The sequence below is a fragment of the Mobula hypostoma genome, chromosome 5 (assembly GCF_963921235.1).
Source record: "Mobula hypostoma chromosome 5, sMobHyp1.1, whole genome shotgun sequence".
NCBI lineage: Eukaryota > Metazoa > Chordata > Chondrichthyes > Myliobatiformes > Myliobatidae > Mobula > Mobula hypostoma.
In genome coordinates, this window is record NC_086101.1 from 7,811,179 (window position 1) to 7,831,242 (window position 20,064).

The 20,064-nt window shown below is 46.6% G+C and overlaps 1 protein-coding gene across 1 annotated transcript in view; it reads left to right on the plus strand.

Annotated features, from left to right (window-relative positions):
* The first annotated feature begins 18,617 nt into the window (after positions 1-18,617).
* Positions 18,618-20,064, plus strand: part of LOC134346431 (uncharacterized) — a 74,516-nt gene continuing 73,069 nt past the window's right edge. Inside the window, 2 exon segments of the mRNA XM_063047800.1 lie at positions 18,618-19,625; positions 19,704-19,799. Coding sequence (XP_062903870.1) covers positions 19,215-19,625; positions 19,704-19,799 — 507 coding nt within the window. The 5' untranslated portion in view covers positions 18,618-19,214.

Here is a 20,064-nt window from a genome sequence, read left to right on the forward strand (position 1 = left end):
GTTCAAATCAGTAGCCCAAAACAAAAACAGAAATTTAAAAGGTGGTGAGGTAGTGTTCATGAGTTCAATCCATTTAGAAATCATATGGCAGAGTTGAAGAAACTGTTCCTGAATCACTGAGTGTGTGCATTCAGGGCTCCATACCCCCTGCCTGATGGTAACAATGGGAAGAAGGCATGTCCTGGGTACAGCGCCAAGGGAGTGATGGTCAAGAGGTTCAGTTGCTGTTCAGATCAGTCATCAGAATAGAGAAGAAATGTGATCTAAGTGACTTTGACCTTGGAGTGCATGTCAGTGCCAGATGGGGTGTTTGTGCATCTCAGAAACTGCTGATCTCCAGGGGTGTTCACGCACAACAGTCTCTAGGTTTTACAGAAAATGGTGTAAAAAAAATCCAGAGTGGCCATCATGTGGGCATAAACACTTTATTAATGAGAGAGCTCAGACTGGTTTAAGTTCACAGGAAGGCGATAGTAACTCAAATAACCACACATTACAAAAACAGTGATGTGCAGAAGAGCATCCTTGAACGCATATGTTGAACCTTGAAGACCACAAACATACATTCAGTGGCCACTTTATTGGAGGTAGCAAATAAAGTGGCCATTTAGTGTATTCATGCACCATTAGTTATGGTCCTTCACTGCAGCACATGAGCAACACACACTCACACTCTGTTGGAGGAGCTCAGCAGCGATGGAGAGGAATACGCAGTCTATGCTTTGGGCCAAAACCATTTCCTGCAACATCATCTTTTCTCCCCCTTTCCAGACTTGCTACCTGAACTGTTGAGTTCAACCAAAAAGCACTGCAGGACCGCACGGTACACTGTTGGTAGACAACTATTGGATCAGGAAACCATCTGCACTTCACAATGTCTATGGCGGGCTTGTAAATTCGTGACAGACTCATCTGACCACAGCAATCACCTATTCAATCTCCTGTTGCCCAGCAGGAGATACAGAAACATCCGCACACAGACATCCAGACTGAGAAACACATGTTCCCCAGGGTTGTCGTGCAACTGAACAATGCACCCCACCCACCCACAGCCCATAGGTACCATGGACACCTCCAAGTGCAACACATGGGCATAATTATTCATACTATATTTTATGTACAATCATTGTTTAATTTAGGTGTCACTCTAAGTAACTCAGACATTATTTTAAAATTTAAATGCTGTCATTGTGTTTTAGTCATTGAATTGCCAGTGTGCAGTTTTGCTCGGAATGGAGCAGCATTGCAATCTCGTCCTCAGCAACGACAATAAAACTCTAACCCAGTCCCTCCCGCATTTTGTGTGTGTTGCTCTGGATTTGCAGCATTTACAGAAATACTTGTGTTTCTTTCTGTAGCATATGATATGCGCCTGCTCTTATCACGAGTTCTTTGGTCACCAAGATATGCAGATGCTTCAGAATTATCTGGTCACGACTCTCTAACCAACAGCCATGTTGTTCAGAATACGAGAGGAGATCTCATCCCACAACCATCTGACTCTCTCTGCACCCATGTCTGTGGGGCTAGGCACGGCTCAAATCCCATCTGTAAATTTGCTGACGATACAACTATTGTCAGCAGAACATCAGATGGTGGTGAGGAGACATATTGGAGAGAGACAGATCAGCTGGTAGAGTGGAGTCACAGGAACAAACTTGCACTCCACATCAGTGAGACAAAAGAATTGATTGTGGACTTCAGAAAGAGTCAGACGAGGGAACACAGTCCTCATCGAGAGATCAGTAATGGAAAGGGTGAGCAATTTCAAGTTCCTGGAGGTCAGCATCTCCAAGGATCTTCTCTGGCCACAAAAATATGGCGGGGTGTTGGGGTATGCACGCCACAGGATCAAAATAAGCTGCTGGAAGTTGTAAACTCAGTCAGCTCCATCTTGGGCACCAGCCTCCGTAGCATCCAGGACATCCTCTCGGAGCAATGCCTCAAAAAGGTGGCATCCTTCATGAAAGACCTCCATCACCCAGGACATGCCTTCTTCTCATTGCTGCCGTCAGCATGGAGGTACAGGAACCTGAACACACAAACTCAATGATTCAGGAACAGCTTCTTCCCCTCTGCCATCAGAATTGTGAATGGGCAATGAACCCATCAACATAAACTCACTACTATTCTTTTCTTTTTGCACTACTCATTTAATTTTTTAAAAATGTATTTACATATACTTCTCACTATAATTTACAGTTTTCATTACATATTGCAATGTACTGTTGGATAAACTTCACGTCATAAGACAGTGATTTTAAACCTGATTCTGAACTGAACTGAACATTCATTCCTACTGACCCTATTTATTTGCTCCAATAACCCATCGAAGTTCAAAGTAAACTTTTTTATCAAAGTACGTATACATCACCATGTACAACCCTGGGATTTTTTTTCTTGCGGGTGTATTCACTAAATCCAATAACCATCATGGAATCAATGAAAGACAGCACCCAACAGGACGGACAAATAACCCACGTGCAAAAGTCAACACACTGCGCAAATACAAAAACAAACAATAAATATTGAGAACATGGGATGAAGAGACCTTGAAAGTGAGTTTATAGCTTGTGGGAACAGTTCAATGATGGGGCGAGTAAAGATATCATCTCTGGTTGAAGAGCCTGCTGGTTGAGGGGCAATAACTGTTCCTGAACCTGGTGGTGTGGGTCCTGAGGGTCCTGTACCTTTTTCCTGATGGCAGCAGTGAGAAGAGAGCATGGCCTGGACAATGCTCCTCAGACAGAGCTAGAGGGACCGGACTATTGAGGAGGTTGTATAGGTTAGGACTTTATAGTTTGGAGCATAGGGGATCGTACGTTGCTGTATAAAATCATGAAGAATAGAGACAGGGTGAATGAATACAGTTCTTTTCCCAAGATTAGGAAATGAAGAACTGGAGAGTACAGGTTTAAGGTGAGAGGGAAATGATTTAATAGGAAAGCAGTGGAGAGGGCTGCGGAGTGGGTAGTCCGTATATAGAATGAGCCATTAGAGAAAATGTTTGAGGAGAACACAATATTAACAGTGGTGAGAGTACACGGAGGAGACAGAGAGCTGAGTGATATGGTGGAACGGATCTTTCCCCCAAAGTCAGCAAAATTTAAGAGCTAATCATTGACTGTAGGAAGTGGGGAGGGGCGGTTGTGAGATGGTGCACGTCCTACTATTTGCAGCGTATTACAGAGGTCGAGTTCATAGGAGTGAATATCACCAGTAGCCCGTCCTTTCTAACCACACACACCACAGGCAAGAACGCTCATCAGTGCTTCTACTTCCTCAGGCTGCTAGTGAAATTTGGCTAGTCCCATTTCACCCTCACGCCATTTTTATAAAAGTTGACACACCAGAGAAAGCACATTATCCAATACAGTAGGGCTTGCTACAGAAACGACTCTGTCCAGGACGGCGAGAAACTGGACAGGTTTGTGGACGCTGCTCAGCACATCACGGAAAATAGCCTCTCCTCAGAGGACTCTGTCTGCAGTGAACAGAATCAAAGACCCCAACCGCCCGAGACATCCGCTCTCCACCCTCTCCCATTGCTCTGAAGATACAAAATCCTGAAAGCACGTACTACCAGACCCAAAGACAGCTTCTATCCCTCTGTTATAACTGAACGGTCCCGGAGAACGATAACTAACTTACTGCCGGTTACGCTGCTGGAGTTTCAGGGCAGCAATGAAGGTCCTGCATCTCCGGCTGTGTCCAGGGCTTCCTTCATCATGCCAGCAGCTTCCTCCTGGTTTTCACTACAGTCAGCCCTGCAATCCCGGGTGGAGACTCAGGAATACCGTCACACACAAAGTAGGATTCTTCATTGCTGTTTTCATAACTTCTGTTTGACAGTCAGGGTTATTAGCCGAACACCACCCCCCCACTACCCCACAAACTTGGAAGGCCGGTGGATCCCTCTTACTCTGGCCTCTACCCTTTGACTTGTTTGACATGGGTAACCCTTCCAAGAGCCAAAGCACAAAGCCCTGACTCCAGCCAACATAGCTCTCCGGGTCACTGAGGCACACCGGCCTCCAAACCACGACAAGGCTGTGGTCCTCTCGGAGGCTAGCATGATAAGATCTAGTCTTTAACCTCACGATCTATCTTGCTATGGCCTTCCACCTTATTGTCTGCCTGCACTACACTTTATTCTGCATTCTGTTAACTGCTTCTCCCTTGTAACAGCGACGCACCGATGTGATGACATTATCTATACAGATGGTTTACAAAACAAAGGCTTTCACTTTGCCTCAGAGACAATAATAAACCATTTACAATGTTGGCCACCTAACCACTTGCCTTCTCAATGCTGAGAAGCTGGTGTACAGAGATCCCCTGGTCCTGCAGAACACCGATGTGGTTGTATCGCGGACTGGTCTGGAAACACCAATGCCTATGAACAGACAAGTCTACAGAAAGTGGAGGACACAGCCCAGACCATCAGAGGAACAGATCCCCCCACCACCACTGAGCACATCTACGAGGAGCACTGCCGCAAGAAAGCAGCATCAATGACACCCCCCTCCCTCCCACCATCCAGGCCATGCTCTCTTCTTGCTAGACGTATAAAATCCTTTGGCCCCACACCACCAGGTTCATCAACAATTATCACCCTACACCCATCAAGCTCCTGAATGAGTGTTGATAACTTCACTCACCTCAACACTGAACTGACTCCACAACCTATGCACTCTACAACTCAGTGTTATTTATTTATTTTTAACCAGCATGATTTCTCTTCTCAATGTTGGTTGTTCATCAGTCTTTATTTATAGTTTTTCATAAATCTTACTGTACTTCTTCTTTCCTGTAACTGCCTGCAGGAAAATGAATCTTAAGGTAGTACATGGTCTCAGACTTTGAACTTTGACATCATTCACTCGCTCATCAGTTTAAAAATATCTCTCATTTCTATCACATTCTGTCTGCCATATGGGAAGGATGGCAGAGTGGAGACAGGTCTCTACCAAAGGAGGTGTAAGGTGCTCCTTCCTTCCGCCAGCCTGCAGGTCACCCTCGGCCAAGGTGCAGCACCTGCTTAGCCCCCTGATCAGGGTCACGTGAAGCCATGAGAGCAGGTGGTGGATGGTCCAGACCCAGAAATTTACCATCCCTTCACAGCCCAGGGCAGATTTTATCCAGGAAGGTAAAGCAATGAGGTCCTGAAGGTAGAATGCTGAGATGCAGGACCTCCAGGGCAGTACTCTTGCGATTGCTACCTATGCCACGCACCAGTGATAGTAGAAACAGGTCGATTTAGCAGATAAATGCGTGGCTGGGAAGCTGGTGCAAGGGGCAGGGCATCATGTTCTTGGGTCACTGGGATCTCTTCTGGGGGAGGTATGACCTGTTCGAAAGGGACGGGTTGCACCTGAACCCGAGGGGGACCAATATTCTCGCAGGCAAGTTTGTTAGAGCTGTTCGGGAGGGTTTAAACTAATTTGGTACCGGGGTGGGAACTGGACTGAAGGGACTCAAAATAGGACGGATGTTAAAAAAGCAAACTTAGCATGCAGTCAGACATGGAAATTTACAGCACATTACAGGCCCTTCGGCCCACAATGCTGTGCTGACTATGTAACCTACTTTGGAGACTGCCTGGAATTTCCCCAGTGCATAGCCCTAGGGTTGAGTGAAACAACTGCAAGGGCAAAAGGACCCTGATGGCAGTTACATACAGGCCTCCCAACAGTAGGTGGGATGTGAACCACAGATTACAACAGCACATCGAAAAGACGTGTCAAAAGGGCAATGTTATGATAGTCATGGGAGATTTTAACATGCAGGTCCATTGGCAAAATCAGGTTGGAAATAGATCTCAAGAGAGTGAGTTAGTTGAATGCCTATGAGATGGCTTTTTAAGTGCAGTTTGTCGTTGAATTACTCGGGGATCAGATTTACTGGATTGGGTGTTATGTAATAAACTGGAGGAGATTAGGGAGCTGAAGATGAAAGAGCCCTTAGGAGACAATGAAAACATGACTGGGTTCAAATTCAAATTTGATAGGGACAAAGTAAAGTCAGACATAGCAGTATTTCAGTGGTGTAAATAAAATTATAGTGGTATGAGAGAGGAGTTGGCCATAGTAAATTGGAAGGAGATGTTGGCAGGGATGACAGCAGAGCAGCAATGGTCTGAGTTTCTGTGAAAAATGAGGAAGGTGCAGGTTAGATGTATCCCAAAAACAAAGAAATACTCAAATGGCAAAATAGTACAACCATGGATGATAAAGGAAGTCAAAGTGAATGTAAAAGCAAAAGAGAGGGCATACACCAAAGCAAAAATTAGCAGGAAGACACAGGATTGGGAAGCTTTTAAAAAACCTACAGAAAGCAACTAAAAGAATCAGAAGAGAAAAGAGGAAATGTGAAAGCCAGCTGGTAAAAAAAGATCAAAGTGGATGGAAAAACTTCAAGTATGTAAAAAAATAAAACAGATGAGAATGGATATAGGTCCGCTAGAAAATTAGGCCAGAAAAATACTAGCAAAGAAGGTGCAGATAACATTGAAGAAGCAGGGAGTCTGGAGAAGGACAAAAGAAAGATCGGGAGAATAGGCAAAGAAGTGGTAGCTGGAATACAGATTGGAGAAGTGCATGGTTAAGCACTTTGCAAGAAGGAATAAAGCCACAGACTCTTTTCTAAATGGGGAGAAAATTCAAAATCAGGTGCAAAAGGACTTGGGAGTCCTTGTGCAGAATTCCCAAAAGGTTAACTTGTCGGTTGAGACGGTGGTAAAGAAGGAAAATGCAATGCTAGCATTCATTTTTAAAGCCCTAAAATATAAAAGCAAGGATGTAATGTTGATGCTTTATAAAAGGCACTGGTGAGGCCTCACTAGGAGTTTTGGGCCCCTTACATGATAAAAGATGAGCTGGCATTGGAAAGGCTCCAAATGAGGTCCGTGAGAAAAAATTCTGGGACTGAAAAGGTTACCATATGAGGTACATTTGACGGCCCTGCGCCTGTACTCACTGAAGTTTAGAAGAATGAAGGAGATCTCATTGAAACCTATTGAATATGGAAAGGCCTCGATAGAGTGGATGTACAGAGTATGTTTCCTGTAGTGGAGGAGTCCAGGACCAGAGGGCACTGCTTCAGAATATAGGAACTTTTATGTTCCAAGGGATTAAGTCCTAACCTATTCAATCTTTCCTTGTAACTCAAGTCCTCCAGCACTGGCAACATCCTTGAAAAAAAGCATCTTTCCCTTTACTCTTTCAACCTTCCTCCAAGGGGACGACAACCTTGTCACGGTTTGGAAGCTGGCGTGCCTCAATGACCTGGAGAGCTATGCAGGCCAGAGTCAGGGCAGTAAACTTTGGCTCTTGGTTAGGGTCACACATGCCACACAGGTCAAAGGGTAGAGGTCAGGCTAAAACTGGTCCGTGGTCCACCAGGTTCAGGGGTTCAGCTCAGGGCTAACTGGAAAACCAAAATTGTTACGGAAATGGCAATGAAAAGCTCTTCTACATCAGAGTGTGACGGTATTCCCGAGTCTCCAACCAGGACTTGTATGATTGACAGTAGTGAAAACAGAGAAGAAACTACTGATACAATGAAGGAAGTTCTGAACACCGCCAGAGATGGAGGACCTTCATTGCTGCCCTGAAAGCCAGCGGCTGTAACGGGCAGCAAGTACATCTTTCAACCTTATTTACATCTTTCCTGTAGGTAGGTGACCAAAGTTTCACACAATACTCTAAATTAGGCCTTACCAGTGTCTCAGACAACTTCAACATAACATCCCATCTCCTGCGCTCAAAAACTTCGATTTCTGGCACATAGGCCTTCATAAACTTTGTTTACGACTCTATCTACCTGTGACACCACCTTCAATGAATTATGGACCTGCATTCTGAGATCGCTTTGTACTCCCACACATCTCACGGCCCTACAGTTAATTGTGTTTGTCTACCAAAGTGAAATACCTCGCACTTCACCTTAAAATTCCATCTGTCATTTTTCAGCTGATGGAGATCCTGCTCCAAGCCATGATAGCCTTCTTCACTATGCACTAAACCCTCAATCTTTGTGTTATTGACAGCTTTGCTGATCCAGTTAACATCATCAGCCAGCTCATGGATAGAGATGGCAAACACCAACATACCCAGCACTGATCCCCACGGCACACCACTAGTCACAGGCCTCTAGTCAGTTGTAACTGTGACATTATGATCACTAGTTGCGAAGTATTCCCCTACACAAACTTCTGCCATCTGTCCAATCTGGATATCCCTTTATTGTGAGGCTGTGCCCTCTGGTCCTAGATCCTCACGTTATTGGAAACACCCTCTGCAGGTTTAACTGTACAGCCTTGCAATTCCTCTGTAACTTCAGGACTGTCCTGATGCAACTTTCAACCCAAAAGGTGAACAGTTCCTTCCGACCCACTGAGTTCCACTGAACTGTGGGGTGGCTAAGCTGTGTTGAGTATGTCTGTTGCTTCAGATTCCAGCATCTCCAGTCTCCCACGCTCCAGGGAATAACTTATTCAATAACCTATTCCTATCCTATTCAATCTTTCCCTGTAACTCACGTCTTCAATTCCCTGCAAGTTCTCTGTACACCTTTAATCTTACTGACATTTCCTGTAAAAACATCCTCAAAATTCCCGAGTTAAATTAGGCCAGGCCTCGATGATAACCAGCTGACAGTTGTAGTGTGGCTGAACTGTGAGAGTGTGTCTGTCTATCACCAGGGCCAAATGTCACCTGCTGTATCACAACCACTCCTCCAGTTCTCGTCTCACCTCACGGGGCAAAACCTGCTTGCATTTACCCTATTGATAGCCCTCATCATTTTGTACACCTCTATCAAAACTCTATCCAAACTCCTCTTAAACATTGACATCAAGCTGGCATCCATCACTTGTGTCGCCCACCACAAAGCTGACGGTATCAGAACCACGCCACTTTCCTGAACCCTTCTGCAAATTACTCACAATTCATATTCATTTCGCTCTCCAAGCAGATCATTTCTTTTACTCCCAATCACCTCTTAACTTGAATTCTTGCTGAAACATATTTAAAACTCCCTTTATTTGCCATCAGCGTTTTGACCCTTTCTTTTCCTTCTAATTTTTTGTTCCCCCACCCCACACTGCCCTCCGTACTCTCCACCCCTCCGTACTCCCCGTACCGGAACTAACCCACCTCACACTTATCTCCCACCCTCCTACCTTTTGGTACCCAGCACTCCCATCATCTGCACCTCTACCCCTCCCATTCTCAGTATCCCTCACCCCTCCCACCCTCTGTACTCCTTTGGATCTTCTGTAACCTTTTGGCGGTCACCGTTTGAAGCGAGTTTAACCGTTTGACACTTTCCCTTACGTGTCCAATTCGGGGAACACATGCTCCCTCCCTGCGGTTTGTCCCAGCCCCTCAACTCGACCCCAGAACCCACCCTTATATTCCTCCAGCCCACCGCCACCTCTCGCCCTCCCACAGCCAGTCCCTGTCACCCACCCAGGCCCTCACCTCAACCTGCAGCACCGCGCCGGGTAAGTCAGCAAGCAGGCGGCGGCCAACAGCTGCAGCCCCCGGCCGGCTCCCGATGCGCTGTGACTGCCCGGCCGCCCCTGGGCCATACTCCACGGCGGTCAGAGACCGGTCGACGGGCAGCCGGGTTCTACCAGCCCGATTCTATCAGCCGTTCTGCGGCACCGCGGCGCCGCTGTCTTAACTCATTATTACGTGCGGTGACCGCCCCTCGTGGGCGGGACGTGACGAGACGGGACGGCAGCGGAGGGAACCTCTCACAACCCCTCCCCGCAGGAAGGGCACTCAGCCACCGACACGCTCGCACCCGAAGCCCAAGCTCGTCCACGCAGTCTGTATATTTTTTTTAAAGATTCAACTACAGCGTCTCCAAAGCAAAAAGAGGCACAAGAGACCGCAGCCGCTGGAATCCGGAGCCACACACACACGAAAAGCTGGAGTCTGAGTATGCGATGGGAAGACTCAAAAAGTTACCTTCCCCAAGCAGTCAAGATGGAGGGTTTCGGCCCGAAACGTCGGCTGTTGACTCCTTTCCTCAGAAGCTGCCTGGCCTGCTGAGTTCCTCCAGCATTTTGTGAGTGTTTCTTTACCCCAACCACTAAGGCCGATCAACAACTCCCTCCACTGACCCACATTTCCTGTCACTCACCTCATGTGCAAACGGTCCTGTGCCTGGTGTCACTTTATGGACATACAAGCAATGTATATAAACTAGCTTATGTATTCACATTTGTGTTTTTATTACCGTGTTCTTTATTTTGTAGTAGAACATAGAATAATACAGCACAGTACAGGCCCTTCGGCCCACAATGTTGTGCCGACCCTCAAACCCTGCCTCCCATATAAGCCCCCACCTTAAATTCCTCCATATACCTGTCTAGTAGTCTCTTAAACTTCACTAGTGTATCTGCCTCCACCACTGACTCAGGCAGTTCATTCCACACACCAACCACTCTCTGAGTAAAAAACCTTCCTCTAATATTCCCCTTGAACTTCCCACCCTTTACCTTAAAGCCATGTCCTCTTGTATTGAGCAGTGGTGCCCTGGGGAAGAGGCACTGGCTATCCACTCTATCTATTCCTCTTATTTATCTTGTGCGCCTCTATCATGTCTCCTCTCATCCTCCTTCTCTCCAAAGAGTAAAGCCCTAGCTCCCTTAATCTCTGATCATAATGCATACTCTCTAAACCAGGCAGGATCCTGGTAAATCTCCTCTGTACCCTTTCCAATGCTTCCACATCCTTCCTATAGTGAGGCGACCAGAACTGGACTCCGTACTCCAAATGTGGCCTAACTAGAGTTTTATAGAGCTGCATCATTACATCGCGACTCTTAAACTCTATCCCTCGACTTATGAAGCTAACACCCCATAAGCTTTCTTAACTACCCCATCCACCTGTGAGGCAACTTTCAGGGATCTGTGGACATGTACCCCGAGATCCCTCTGCTCCTCCACACTACCAAGTAACCTGCCATTTACTTTGTACTCTGCCTTGGAGTTTGTCCTTCCAAAGTGTACCACCTCACACTTCTCTGGGTTGAACTCCATCTGCCACTTCTCAGCCCACTTCTGCATCCTATCAATGTCTCTCTACAATCTTTGACAATCCTCTACACTATCTACAACACCACCAACCTTTGTGTCATCTGCAAACTTGCCAACCCACCCTTCTACCCCCACATCCAGGTCGTTAATAAAAATCACGAAAAGTAGAGGTCCCAGAACAGATCCTTGTGGGACACCACTAGTCACAATCCTCCAATCTGAATGTACTCCCTCCACCACCACCCTCTGCCTTCTGCAGGCAAGCCAATTCTGAAACCACCTGGCCAAACTTCCCTGGATCCCATGCCTTCTAACTTTCTGAATAAGCCTACCATTTGGAACCCTGTAAAATGCCTTACTAAAATCCATATAGATCACATCCACTGCACTACCCTCATCTATATGCCTGGTCACCTCCTCAAAGAACTCTATCAGGCTTGTTAGACATGATCTGCCCTTCACAAAGTCATGCTGACTGTCCCTGATCAGACCATGATTCTCTAAATACCTATAGATCCTATCTCTAAGAATCTTTTACAACAGCTTTCCCACCACAGACATAAGACTCAGTGGTCTATAATTACCTGGACTATCCCTACTACCTTTTTTGAACAAGGGGACAACATTCGCCTCCCTCCAATCCTTCGGTACCATTCCTGTGGACAACGAGGACATAAAGATCCTAGCCAGAGGCTCAGCAATCTCTTCTCTCGCCTCATGGAGCAGCCTGGGGAATATTCCGTCAGGCCCAGGGGACTTATCTGTCCTAATGTAATTTAACAACTCCAACACCTCCTCTCCCTTAATATCAGCATGCTCCAGAACATCAACCTCACTCATATTGTCCTCACCATCATCAAGTTCCCTCTCATTGGTGAATACCGAAGAGAAGTATTCATTGAGGACCTCGCTCAGTTCCACAGCCTCCAGGCACATCTTCCCACCTTTATCTCTAATCGGTCCTACCTTCACTCCTGTCATCCTTTTTTCCTTCACATAATTGAAGAATGCCTTGGGGTTTTCCTTTACCCTACTCACCAAGGCCTTCTCATGCCCCCTTCTTGCTCTTCTCAGCCCCTTCTTAAGCTCCTTTCTTGCTTCCCTATATTCCTCAATAGACCCATCTGATCCTTGCTTCCAAAACCTCATGTATGCTGCCTTCTTCCACCTGACTAGATTTTCCACCTCACTTGTCACCCATGGTTCCTTCACTCTACCATTTTTTATCTTCCTCATTGGGACAAATTTATCCCTAACATCCCGCAAGAGATCTCTAAACATCGACCACATGTCCATAGTACATTTCCCTACAAAAACATCATCCCAATTCACACCCGCAAGTTCTAGCCTGGTAGCCTCAGAATTTGCCCTTCCCCAATTAAAAATGTTCCTGTCCCCTCTGATTCTATCCTTTTCCATGATAATGCTGAAGGCCAGGGAGCGGTGGTCACTGTCCCCCAGATGCTCACCCACTGAGAGATCTGTGAGCTGACCTGCTTCGTTACCTAATACTAGATCTAGTATGGCATTCCCCCAGTCGGCCTGGCAACATACCGTGACAGGAATCCGTCTTGGACACACTTCAACTCTGCCCCGTCCAAACGCTTGGAACTAATCAAGTGCCAATCAATATTAGGGAAGTTAAAGTCACCCATGATAACAACCCTGTTATTTTTGCACCTTTCCAAAATCTGCCTCCCAATCTGCTCCTCTGTATCTATGCTGCTACCAGGGGGCCTATAGAATACCCCCAGTAGAGTAACTGCTCCCTTCCTGTTCCTGACTTCCACCCATATTGACTCAAAACAGGATCCTGCTACATTACCCACCCTTTCTGTAGCTGTAATAGTATCCCTGACCAGTAATGCCACCCCTACTCCCCTTTTCTGCCCTCTCTATCCCTTTTAAAGCACTGAAATCCAGGAATATTGAGAATCCATTCCTGCCCTGGTGTCAGCCAAGTCTCTGTAATGGCCACTACATCATAATTCCATGTATATATCCAAGCTCTCAGTTCATCACCTTTGTTCCTGATGCTTCTTGCATTGAGGTACACACATTTCAGCCCTTGTATCTTACTGTCTTTACAATGTTTATTCTGCTTCTCTTTCCTCAAAGCCTCTCTATATGTTAGATCTGGCTTTACTCCATGCACTTCTTTCACTGCTCTATCGCTCCGGGTCCCATCCCCCTTGCAAATTAGTTTAAACCCTTCCGAACCACGCTAGCAAACCTACCTGCAAGGATATTGCTCCCCCTTGAGTTCAGGTGTAACCCATCCAATCTGTACAGGTCCCACCTTCCCCAGAAGAGATCCCAATGATCTAATAATCTAAAACCCTGCTCCCTGCACCAACTCCTCAGCCACGCATTCAACTGCCATCTCCTCCAATTCTTACCATCAGTGTCACGTAGCACTGTTAGCAATCCTGAGAACGCCACCCTTGAGGTCCTGTTCTTCAGCCTTCTGCCTAGTTCCCGAAACTCACACTTCAGGACCTCATCCTTCTTCCCGCCTATGTTGTTGGTCCCAACATGTATCACGACTTCTGGTTGCTTTCCCTCTCGTACCAGGATGTCGTGCACCCGGTCAGAGACATCCCGGACCCTGGCACCCGGGAGGCAACAAACCATGCGGGTGTCCTTCTCATGTCCACAAAATCTCCTGTCTGCTCCCCTGACTATGGAGTCTCCAATGACGACAGCTCTCCTCTTCTCCGTCCCACCCTTCGAACAACGGGTCAGACTCAGTGCCGGAGGCCCTGCCACCGTGGCTCACACCTGGTCGGTCGTCCCCACCAACAGTATCCAGGACGGTAAACTTATTATTCAGGGGAATGGCTACAGGGGTGCTCTGCACTACCTGTCTGCTCACCTTCGCTTTCCCCCCTCTGACTGTCACCCAATGACCTGCTTCCGACAACCTAGGTATGACTACCTCCCTATAGGTCTCATCTATGACTGCCTCATTCTCCCTCATGAGTCGAAGGTCATCCAGCTGCTGCTCCAGATTCCTTACACGGTCTTCCAGATCGCCCAGCCGTGTGCACTTCTGGCAGATGTGACTCTGCGGGAGAGGGGAGTTCCCCCAAGACTGCCACATCTCACATGAGAGGCACATCACCGTCTCAGGAGATGTTGTAAAAACTAACTGGGAACAAGCTCGTCCTCCGCCTCTTCTCGTCGAAGCCTCTCGAGTCAAAGCCTCAAAGCTCCACTCCTTCACTGGCCCACTCACTCACTTGTGTTTTTTGTGTGTATGTGCTGCATTGGATGCAGAGTGAAAATTATGTTCTCCTTTACACTTGTGTGCTGGAAATGACGAACTTGGAGGCCCCACACAGTGCCCTTTATCCTCAGTGTTTGCAGCCGCTGCACCAAGTGTCACAGCAGCCTGGTGTGCTGAGATAAAGAGGCGGTGTGGTCACTGATGGGCTCAGGAAATCTGAAAGCTCGTTTGCACAGAGCACCTATTACCAGCAGTCCATTGACAGGGTATTGTTTCAGGGTCAGCTCAGTATAGCGTTTAATACTGGTATAGATCATGAAATTTGTTGTTCTGAGGCAGCAGTACATTCCAATACATAATAAAATCTATAAATTATAATAAGAAATATATTAAATTGTCCAGGGTAAATATTATTTGCGTACCACAACACAAAAGTTTGAGTGCCCCTTTAAGGGAAAGTGAGGCCATCACTTGCACGAACACCGACACACCTGTGCAAATTTACTGATCACTAGGAAGCAATAATGTAACTCACACCAGTGTAAATTTATTGACGAAATACTGAAAACGCACTCCAAGTGAAACACAAATAAATAGACGTGCAACATCCAAGGACAAGGTATTGAACACTCTCCAAGGTTGTGTGATAAGCAGCTAATTAGAAGTTATCTGTATATTCTCTGTGAGACCATTGTCTGCATGAGGATTTTCTGACAGCGGTATCTGACCTTCCAAATGGGTTCTGTGAGCGTGTCACCGTCTTCTTCACTCATGTTTGTCGTCTCACTCCTTCTTCCTCCAGAAAATGGCTACCCTGATCCTGCCAGAATGTTCCATGGTATCTTATTGGCCAAGTGTTAACAAGACAAATCCAGCCAGCTAATTCAACAAGCCTAACTTATCAATCAACTGAATTACTCGATTGTGTAATGTAATTAAAGGAACGCGTTGCATTTTCAGAAAATCTGCAGGAAATAAAATACCCAACAGCATAACTATTAATAAAACAAAGCATGATATTAAGGCAACGATATTACATATACAATTAAATAACCCACCTCTCCACACCCTTAATGCAACTTCATTGTGTTCTTTGTCTTACTGTGTTCTTTTCAGTGCTGCGTCATATCCGAAGATTATTCTGTTCTTCTTTACACTTGTGCACTGGACATGACATGAAACAGTCTGGAATCTTTGATTCTAGTGCAAAAAAGAGAAAAGAGTGAGAGTGTTCATGGGTTCATTGCCTATTCAGAAATCTGATGGTAGAGGGGAGGAAGATGTTCTTGAAACATTTAATGTGAGTCTTCCGGCTCCAGTGCTGCCTCGTTGATGGTTGTAATGTGAAAAGGAAATGTCCCGGGTGATGGGATCTTTAATGATGGAGCCCCTTTTGAAGGCATCCGCGATGCTGGGGAGGCAGGTGCCCACGATGGAGCTGCATGGGGCAATTTTCAAACTAATGCTGGCATATATTGTTTACCAGAGAGAGCAGATGACCAGCCGACTGAGACATAATGCGCAGAAAGAGGCTCTACTGGGCCTACGCCATCCACACCCTTTTACATTGACTCGTTGTTAAACGTTCCACCTTCCCAGCAATGCCCCCGACCCTACCACGCAACCTGCACACTACTGCAGAGGCAGTACTGTCAAGTACAGGAGGAAGAACCCGGAGGTCCATGAGCCAGTCCTCATTAAGGGATCAGTGGTGGTGAGGTCTATGTCGGAGGGAAGGATTAAATTGATCTTAGAGTAGGTGAGAAGGTCTGCACAATCTGGTTGGCCCAAGGGCCTGTACTAATAACCCAGCTATAATCATCTGTTGCTATAAATTTCTTCATGAAAATGCATTTTCTAATCCACGTGAACTGGAAGCCAAACCTTCTCTGCCGAGAATTGCTCAATACTGACATCAGCGTCCTCTCCTGTTCACTCTGCTACATGACTCTTTTCCTGTCAGCACAGTAGCGACCTGAGTTCAATTCCCACTGCAGCCTGTAATGTGTTTGTACATTCTCCCCGTGACCACGTGGGTTTCCTCCGGGTGCTAAAAGTCATTTCTGCGCTGGGGAAAAGTCTCTGGCCATCCACTCGATTTACGTCTCTCATCTATCGCCATCTCTCATCCTCCATTCCAAAGACGAAAGCCCGAGTTCACTGAACCTGAAAGACATTCTCTCTAATCCAGGCAGCATCCTGCTAAATATCTTCTGCACCCTCACTAAAGCTTCCCCATCAGGTTCAAGTTCAATTGTCATTCAATACTCATGAATACAACCAAAGGAGACAACGTTACCCCAGGGCCAAGGTGCTAATACAGTCCAAACAGTCACACCCAGCACAAGGCACATACACGAGATCAATAAAATACAGTCACACAAAAAGCACATCGTCCCTGACCCTGAGTCCATCATGCTGCAGAAATCTGCAGTCGATCAGAATACAGCTTGTCTTCTAAACTCGACGAATTCTGGTAATGTCTCCCTCCTCCATCCTCCCTCTTTCTAACCATTCTGATGACCGTCCCACTACTTCACCTCCCCACCTGCCCATCACCTCCTTGTGCTGCCCCTCCTCCTTCCCTCTACTCCAGGGTCCACTGTCCTCATCTTTTAGATTCCTCCTCCTTCAGCCCTTTACCTTGTCCACCTATTGCCTCCCACCCTCCCCCATCCACCCACCTTTCTCCTCACCTGATCTCTCCTGTCACCTGTCAGCTTGTACTCCTTCCCCTCCCATCACCTTCTTATTCTGGCCTCATCTCCTTCCCTTTCCAGCCCGAATGAATGGTCTCAGCCTGAGACGTCGAGTTTCTGTTTATTATCTCTGCTATATCTGATGTGAAATGTGTTGCTTTGCACAGACATAACATCACTATGAATTATAAAATAAATAGAGCAAGTGAAGGAATAATGGGGTAATCAGTGAGAATCAAAGAAGATGGTTGTGGTGTTTGGAGCCGATCATCTCAGCCACAGGACATCTCTGCAGGAACTCCCCAGGACAGAGTCCTCGGCCCAAACACCCTCAGTTGCTTCATCAACGACCTTCTGTCCATCGTAAGGTCAGAGGTCGGGATGGTCACTGATGACGACACAATGTTCAGCACCATCTACCACTCCTCAGATAATGAAGCAGCCCACAACACAAATGCAGCAAGACCTGGGCAATATCCAGCCCTGGGCTGACAGGTGGCAAGTGACAATCACATCACACAGTGTCAGGCAGTGATATCTGAGGAAGGGATCTCTGGGAATCATGAGAATTGGGAAAATTGCGAAATATTGAAAGTAGCTGCCTCACCGTTTGGGAAATTACAGTAGTTAGACCAAGGGAGAAGGTCACTGGGAGGTGACGATATGACAGTCAGTACAGTGGTTAGATTGTGGATGTGTTCAGTCAGCAAGGTGAAGCTCACTGGATCAAAGGTAAACAGGTGGAGGTTGGATTGCAGACCACGGCAGGAGAGTTTATCATCAGATAATGAGAGTCACGGCAGGAAACCAGGGTCAGAAATGAAGACAATGAATTACGGAGAGCATTGGGAAATGGATGTCAGTCAGATCGAGAGACACCACATGGAAATAATCAAAGGTCAAATACTACAGAGAAATGTAGCTTTCTGATGAATTTTTATGAAATCCACATGTCACCATTGTATAACAGGAACCCATAATGTCATTGACTCAGTCGAGTATCTTTGCGAAGACACTGGAAGTGTTCTCCGATGTTTACTGCAACAGCGTCTGAATAAACTGACTTGTTCCTGAAACTCACCACTGCTGTCTGGCAGGTTCTTTCTGTGCTGTTCCATCTGAACTGTATTTAAGTGGGAGACTGGTCCCCACTCCCACAACCCAACCCCCAGTCCCTCTGTCCCTCGAGCTGCTGTTGTGGAAGCTCCCTGATGAAGACTGTCAGAGAGCAACACACACAAAACACTGGAGGACCTCAGGGTCTGTGGAGAGGAGAACTGTCGTCGTTTAAGACCGAGAACCTTCAACGCTGTTTATTTCTCTCCATATGCTGCCTGACCGGCTGAGTTCCTCCAGTACATCGTGTCTGTTGCTCTGGAATTCCAGCATCTGCAGAGTCTCTTGTGTTTGTGAGTGGAGATTCCAGCCCAGTGCCCCTGCATTCTGGGGCTGACGGGGTTTAGAAGACAGGCAGCGAAAAATCATTTCCACACGCGGGCCCCGTTCAGAACAAGTGGGACCAGACCTCTGGAGCCGGGCCGTATGTGGTGAAGTCAAGAAGGGAAATGGAGATCAGGATTTGAATGTTTTCCACACTGTGACATACAATGTCCAGTCCTGTGGTGATTCCTGCAGCCACATCTTTGTCATCGCCACAGCATCAGTCTCCTCACAGCAGATTCTCTCCACATCCCGTGTTCCATACTATTAACTGATTTAATAGTTGCATAAATTTACATTAATCACCGATTTTACGCCTCATTCTGACTATCTTCAGTCTTCGAGCTAAACAAAACGAGCTTTTGGAGGAACACCGAGGGTCAGACAGCATCTGTGGAGAGAAATGGACAATCGACAATTCGGTTCGAGAACCCTCATCTGGACTGTCTCTACCCGGAATATCTTCTGACTATTTTTCTCCACAAATGCTGTCTGACCTGCTTAGTTCCTTCCAGATTCTTGCATTTACAGTCCCTTCTCTCTCTCTGCTCAGGACTTGTCCCTTCAGTTCTGCCGCAGACTGAACCAAGCTCTTCTCTCCGGCTTTATCTATGTGAGACTTGTTTGATGTGTTTCTGACCCCTGCTGTGGAAATGAACATGAATCCTTCTCACGGGAAAGGAACATTCATTCCCGAGACCGCAGCGCCCCTAGAGGACAATCGCGGTACCGCAGGCGCTCAGCAGCTCCCGAAAGTGAAAGGATCCTGAACCAGGAAATACCGGGAGTTAACATGGCTTCGAAAGAACAGGTCGAGAGTTTAAGCGAGGAGGCAATTTGTCCCATTTGCCTGGATTTCTTCACCGATCCGGTTATACTGGAGTGTGGACACAACTTCTGCCGCTCCTGCATCACACGGTGTTGGGAAAGGGAGGAGAGAAACTCCTGCCCGGAATGTAGAGAGGAGTTTGCAGACCGCACCCTCAGGGCCAATCGGGCCTTAGCAAATCTGTCTGAGAAAGCTCGAAAACTAAACCTGAATCCGAAAGAGAAGGAAAATAAACTTCACTGCGAGAAACATGGGGAAGAACTGAAGCTGTTTTGTGAGACGGACAAGACACTGATCTGCCTGGTCTGTAGAGATGCGCGGGAACACAAGTCTCACAACTTCATGCCGGTTAACGAAGCCGTTGAAATCTACAAGGTAAAACTAACCAGGTTTTGATCAGCTGTTTACTTAGTTGCATGTTTTGGTTTAATGTCTTTACTCTCTGATTCCCAGGGTCGGGTTCAATCTTCCTTAGACTCTCTCACGAAAAAGAAATCAGACTTCGAGGAAATGGAGCAACAACAGAAAGAGAAGATTTCTGGAGTTCGGGTGAGGCTTCCAGAGCAGAATTTACAAATTCGCTGTTTAGTTTTGTTCTCTTTAATGCAGAATAGCAGAGTATCGCAGCTCCAGTAACCTGGGATCGATCCCGACCCCGGGAGCTGTCTGCGTGGAGTTTGCAATTAACCTTATGAAGTTGGGTGGTCTGTGAATCAGGTCGGAGTTAGTGGGTCAGAGACAGAGTATATGTTTCAGGGAGACGTGGGCGAATGTGATGGAGGGGATTGTTCTGAAAACCAGCAGAGACGTTAAT